The sequence below is a fragment of the Charadrius vociferus genome, unplaced genomic scaffold (genome assembly GCF_000708025.1).
Source record: "Charadrius vociferus isolate BGI_N301 unplaced genomic scaffold, ASM70802v2 scaffold610, whole genome shotgun sequence".
Lineage (NCBI taxonomy): Eukaryota > Metazoa > Chordata > Aves > Charadriiformes > Charadriidae > Charadrius > Charadrius vociferus.
Window position 1 is genome coordinate 794,718 of NW_009646437.1, and position 6,455 is coordinate 801,172.

Genomic DNA, 6,455 nt, shown 5'->3' on the forward strand with positions numbered 1-6,455 from the left:
TCAAGTGATACCACCCCACCCCCCCCCCACCCCCGAATTTCTTCATTTTCTGCATCATTTTCTCTGGCTTTCATCTAGGGCTAAAAAGAGTCAAGACATGATTAGAACTGGATAAAACATTTTCAATAGGACTGGCTTCTATAATAAGCCATTCTGCCAAAATAGAAGACTTGTGTGAAAATCTGCCAGTTTAGATAAGGACAGCAGCAGGACAGCCTGGGGGCAAGAGGGCAGGATCCAATGTCAGCTATCGAACTGATGCGTATATCTAGCTCTGAAGGCCTCACTTCTTATGATGAACACCAGCTTAGGAGAGGTGGTTACCACCACCCTGTTTATCCCATGGTGCTTTGCTGAGTGAGAGGATGGTCCTGCTTTGAGAGGATGTGAATATTGGGAAGGCTTGAACAGAGCCTGGCTTGGAAAAAAATTGTGAAGAACCTCTGAGAGGAGCAGTCCTCCATGAGGTACCTCAGTGAAGCAAGGAGGTTAAGGGGTCAAAGCTGAAAAAAAACCACAAGTCCCGTGGCCTGAGTTAGTTGGGGGATTCAACATACACACGAGTTACAGTATTAACTTACTGCTGCTGAGGAGCCTCATAGGTGCAGCTCCAGCCCCGTCCTGAGCTAAAATGACAAACAATTGGTTAAAAATGTAATGCAGGTTTTCAAAGCAGCTTGTAGGAGCACAGGCACCAAGAACAGGTGTTGGAGCTGCCCCGTAGGGCTTGGTTCTTCACAGATGCAGGACTAATTTGGCACCTGATTTCCCAGGCTGGTGGTTTACACAGCAGCTGACAGCGTGCGTGGTTGGGATGTGTGGAACGTGTTCACTGTAGGATCAGGTAAACACTGCTCCGTCTGACAAAGGAGAAGTGGTTGCCAGAAGGCCCCTTGGGTGCAGACTGCGGCTTTGAAAATGAATGCTTGTTATGTGCCGAAATCCTGGGCAGCTCTCGCTGACAAGCCTGTGGGCAGGCTGTTCAGAAAGCCAGGTTGGATTTCCATTAGCTGGTGGGGAGTAGTAGGCTAAGAAACGCGTGGTGTGAGGATCACAGTGTGAAGTCCGTGTGGATCTGGGTCTGCTGTGCAAAAGCATGTTTTTCCTTCCAGGTGCCTAAGAACCTGAATGAAATTGGATTTATATTCCCAGGAATTAAATGCCTGTAGCTGTCTGTTTTGAAGTCAGGGAGAGGAGTTAAAGCTGCTGATGGTGACAAATACCAAAGGGGTGGAAGCGTTTCCCTGGTCTAATAACTCATGCTAATGCAACCCAAAGGCTCCACCGTTCAAAGTCAGGGGGAGCTGCAGGTTTCCGAGCTCTGAGATCAAGGCAGCCATTCTTCACTTCCCCCTCCAGCACTCACAAAGGGTTGCAGTCTCCTGGGAGCACCTTTTACCCTTCATTTTTTCCAGACCCAGCCTAAACTGCCACACATTTGAGCGCTGCCTTCCTCTCCATTGCCAACACCCCTGCTTCACTTCCCTCCTCCTGGACCTCCAACACCTCCGTATTTTAGCTCTCAACTGTTTTGCTTTCTCTCTGCACCTTTTCTTTCACAGCAGCTTTCCCAGTTCTTATAGCCTATACCCTGTCAAGGCATTTGCCTTGGCTCTTGGAGCCTGTTGTGGAAACTTTCTCACTGGCTTTGCTGTCTCCAGCACGGTTATTGCCCTCTGCTAGTGAAACCAGCCTGCTCTTTATCCTCTAGTCCTGCTCACCTGCCCTGCCACAGCTCAGCAACCTGCTTTCCATTTGCTCCCACCACTGCTCACCTGACTTCTGTCTCAGAGCTGTTTACACAGCAGGAGTTGATCATAGAATTGTTTTGGTTTGAAGAGACCTTTAAGATCATAAAGTCCAACGGTTAACCTGCCACTGCCAAGTTACCACTAAACCACATCCCTCAGCGCTACATCTACACGTATTTTAAATACCTCGAGGGACGGCGACTCAGCCACTTCCCTGGGCAGCCTGTTCCAATCTCTGACAACCCTTTCGGTGAAAAAATTTTTCCTAAATTGATCCTGCTTTGCACCCTGGCTAGAGGCCCTTGGAAACCCCTTCCAGCCCTGCTCTTTCTAGTTTTAAAGTTAATGCCCACACAAAATTATAACCTAAAAACTTGTTCCAGGAGTCACTCTCCAGGGTTATGTAAAAGCATGGTTTGTGGTTTTGCATAAGCCAAAGCAGCTCTTGCCTGCTCATGTCCACACACACATAGCGAGGAGGTGTCCTTACCTGGACAGTCTCAGATCTTCAGGAGGTGGTCTAAGTAAAATGAGCAAAGGGGAAAGACAGAAAATATTCAACTGGAATAAACATTGGAATAAACTTTTGTGAAATGCTCCTGGGCTAAGCAGTGTATCTGTACATACATGATGCTTTCTCCAGCACATTTAGAAATCCTGGTCGACTATCAGCCTCTTCTATTTTTCTCCCAAGAAAAACATCTGAGGGTGGAAAAGATGATAATCCCAGAAAGCCTCTGTTCTATGGTTTACATAGGACAAAGAGTCTCTGTTCCCCCAAAGATTTTTTTCTTGGGCTGAGGAGCTGATAAAGAGCAGGTGAACGTGAAAAACAGCATGAGAAAAAAACCTCCAAGACAGCCCAGGGTGGCAGGAATAGCTGTGGTCATAGCAAACCAGTGCAGCAAACATTTGGAATTTGGTGCCACTCTTTCGATAGAAAGGGGAGCTTTACCCATGATTTTTGTGATATTCAGGAACAGAATCCCAGGAATTACAAACATTTCCTATATATCACCTCCTCTCTCCCACTGCTAGCAGCAAAGCATTTCTTCTGCTCTTCCTTGGAAAAAGAAGATTGCACATTGTGTGGTTGCACATTTCTGCCTCTTTTGCCATTTCCCTGTTCCCCCACCACAGCCCAGTTCTGTGAATGAAATCCTTTACCTTGTGAAGCGTTTTCTTTCAGCAGCTTTCATAGACGTTTTCTTTGGTACATGCAGTCCCCCAGCAACACGTGCAGTTTTGGGGAGGCTCGAAACATCCTAGTGATCTGTCCTGGTGCCTCTAGAAGACAATGAGGTTTGTGCTTAGTTTCAGAGGGGGCAGGATCCAAGCCAAAATGTTGGCTTTCCAGGTAGAAGAATACTAAGAATCAACCCTGATCTCTCGCCTTCTTTCTTTTTCTTTCTCTTTGCAGGAATGGACGTACACATACAACCACCAAGTCCGCCAGCAGCAGCTGTGCTTGTCCGTGTATACCCTCTTCCCCGGTTCCCAGGTGCTGCTGTCACCTTGCAGAGAAGGTGACAACAAGCAGGTGAGCCCTTTCATTGATCCCCCATTTTCTCTGGAGTTCCCTTTCTTTCAGAATAGTATTACTGAACATTTAATCGCTTGTGTGCTCTGACTTCATTTGGGAAGCACAGTCTATCTGGGAGTACAGACTCTGGCCTGTTCAGCCCTTTGCCTCTTAAATGAGTGTGTTGATAAGGTTGTCTATTAGTGCGGGTGGTGATCTGGATACTTATCTGCAGAAGTCAAACCCAAACTGGCAATTTAGTTCACACGGGCTGCCAGTCAGCCAGCAGATGCTAAAATTTCTCTGCAGTTAATCATTGAGCTGGCATTTGAACCAGTGACCTGGGGAAAAAGCTTAGTAATATATTATCTTTCTGAAGCCAAGCAGAGACAGAGCTTAAATGAGTGCGCTTCTGATGAAAGAAACACTTAGTGTATGCTCTGCTGGGTGTGGGCTGGGGGACCTTGTACTTCCCAGCATCAGGCCACAAAGGCTTAGTGACAACTGTACTCTTGATGCTGGAACAATATAATAAAAGCATAATGAGGAGGAAGCTTGTTCACCCATTTCTCCTGTCCTGTGTTTCTCTTCTCAGCGATGGAGTAAAGTTGGGTCACACATTGAACATATAGCTTCACGCTTTTGTTTGGACACTGAGACAATTGGGGACACGAATGAGAGCACCAAAGAGCTTGTCATCAACCCTTGTGAGAGCACAGCCATGAGTCAGCGCTGGGACATGGTGATGTCTTGACCTGCTGGAGGACTTACACAGCAGGGATGGGCACTGAGACGTGGCTACACACGGCCAAGATGCACCACATGGAGCTCAAATGCAAAACCATTGGGGGTCCTTGTGTATTACGGGACAGGAGAAGAATAATTCAAAGAAAAATCAGGACATGGCACTCCAGGTTGAACAATGGATGTTGTCTGCAAGGCATGCAGCTGGTATTGGCCTGTTAGCGGTCATACATACAAAGAGAAGAGATGGCAAAAAACCAAACTTGAAATGTTTCAGAGGGATACCAGGGCTCCTGTGATGGGCCCTACAGAAGTTTGGCGTGCACGGTATTTATTAATCTTTCTGGAAACAGAGTTAGAAGAGCCTCGGAGACCAAAAGGAGACTTGAACTCAGCAAAACAATCATCTCAACAGCTTTTTGTGGGTGAGGCTGGTGAGCAAGGAGGGATGTACCAAGGGATGCTAAGAAACATCACGTGGGATCAAGTGGAAAACCCTGAATTGTCTTTGCACTTTTCATTGCTGTGGATGAGTTTGTCTTCTGCGGACAACGTGGCTGGAGCTGTGTCGTACGTTCGAATTTGTATCTGATTCACATACACGTTGTGTATACAGAGGCAGGGCTGTGGCCAGGATCAAACCAGCAAGTAATGGGGGAGTCCTGCTCAGTGCTAACTGTACATGGAGGTTGTTGAATCTCCAAAGCCCAGGCAAACAGAGGATTCAGTGTGTGAGATTAAAGGATATAAACTTCTGTGAAGCTGGGAGGAAAGGCAGTAACATAATAATTTCTCCTCTCTGAAGGCCGTGGGTGAGCCTTGGTTACTGAAAACTCCCCTATAATCTCACTATGTGTCTCTCACTGCTTCAGATCTGGAATAAGTCAAATTTTCACTTTTCTTCCATAAAAGTAATATTTTTGGTAATTGAAGGTAATTGTGTCATATTTGTGTTTCCCAATTTCCTGACTACAGAAGAGGGGACTCCCATGAAGTGCTGCTACTGAAGGAACGGAGGAGGTACTTAAAACTAAAGACCACTCTGAGAAAGAAAAAGGGATATTACCTGGTTTTGCTTCCCAGGTATCTTGTAGCCCAAGATGTGAAGTACTGAAGAAAAGGTTTGGGATTCCCCCAGTCACAGCTGTGAGCAGGGAACCCTGAGTCACAAAGTACGTCTCTCCCGAAGTCGTTTAGCATAGGCAGACTTAGCAGAAATTATTATCAGGTTTTGGAGATAAGTGATTAACGAAAGGTCATGTCAGGTACCATTGCTATGTGGGAGTGAGGTGACTGCCAAAGGAGAATAGGACAGAAGGCCTCAGAAGGGGTCTTAGGAATAGGAGAAGATTGGAAGGTCCTTTCTAGCCTGTCCTTCAGAGCAAATCCTACCACAGCAACAAGTAGCAGGCAGTGAATCACGAAGAGCTGCACACAGAGCTCTTGTGTAGCCACAACTCTTGTAGAGAACTTTTGCAGAACTGTCAATGTGATTTGAAAAAAATACAGTCTGTGTTTCTAAAAATGGTAGTGTTTAATGAAAATCCTATCCTTTGTTCCCTGTGCTACAAACTATAGGTAAAATACCACAAGCTTTGAGCCTTCAAGTGCTCTCAACATCCCTTCTTGAATAGATTGCTGGCTTTCAGGATTTTACTGCCTCAGTTTCTCCTCCCTCAGTGCTGGGAGAAAGCTGTATGTGTAAATCTCCCTGGCTTTAGAGGCAGAACCAGTATAACTCTTTATTTACCGAAGGTCACAGGGTATAAATGCTTTCCGTGTGCTGCAGTGATTACTAACCTAATCAAGCTCCCTTGGTGCAAACCTCAAGGGGTTCTGTTGTGAAAGGGCTGGAGTAAGCTGTCATTTCATGGTGGGAGATGGCATTGTTTCCACATCACCACTTTGCGCAGGAAACAAAGGGCAGTATTAAAATGGAATGGACCCACTTCACAAAGAAGAGTAGTGACCTTGGGCTCCTGTTTATTTGAACCAGGAAATTTCATACCTACTTTTCACACTGGTGATGACAGACCAGGGCTAGTAATTCCCTGTCTAGTGCTCACAAGGAAAAGGAGCTCCCAAGAGCTTGCAGCTTAACATGTTCACACCTGTACCATGCCTACAGCCCAGGACTGCCCAGTCACCGGCATTTCAATTCTGAAGAGATGAACAACTTGGCATCGTTTTTTGACATCCAGCACCTGGCAGGTACACTCTGACCAGGATTTCAGACCTATTTAGCTTTTTTATTTTCTGACTAGGCCAAAAATATCTGTTCTGCTGACAGCCAAAGCTCTCTAAACAGGTAATGCTATTCTTTGCCTTAGCAGAAACAGCTACCTCACTAAACATGTGTGTGGTTGAGCACACAGACCTGTGGAACCTGCAGCGATGTATTCTAGGCAGAAGTTATTTGACCAACTTTTCAGTTGTCT

At 46.1% G+C, this 6,455-nt stretch overlaps 1 protein-coding gene across 1 annotated transcript in view; it reads left to right on the forward strand.

Moving 5' to 3' along the window:
• GALNT14 (polypeptide N-acetylgalactosaminyltransferase 14) overlaps positions 1-4,027 on the forward strand; it is a 61,514-nt gene extending 57,487 nt beyond the window's left edge. Inside the window, exons 16-17 of the mRNA XM_009881958.1 lie at positions 3,172-3,291; positions 3,869-4,027. Coding sequence (XP_009880260.1) covers positions 3,172-3,291; positions 3,869-4,027 — 279 coding nt within the window. The remainder of the gene's footprint in view (positions 1-3,171; positions 3,292-3,868) is intronic.
• Positions 4,028-6,455: the final 2,428 nt, after the last annotated feature.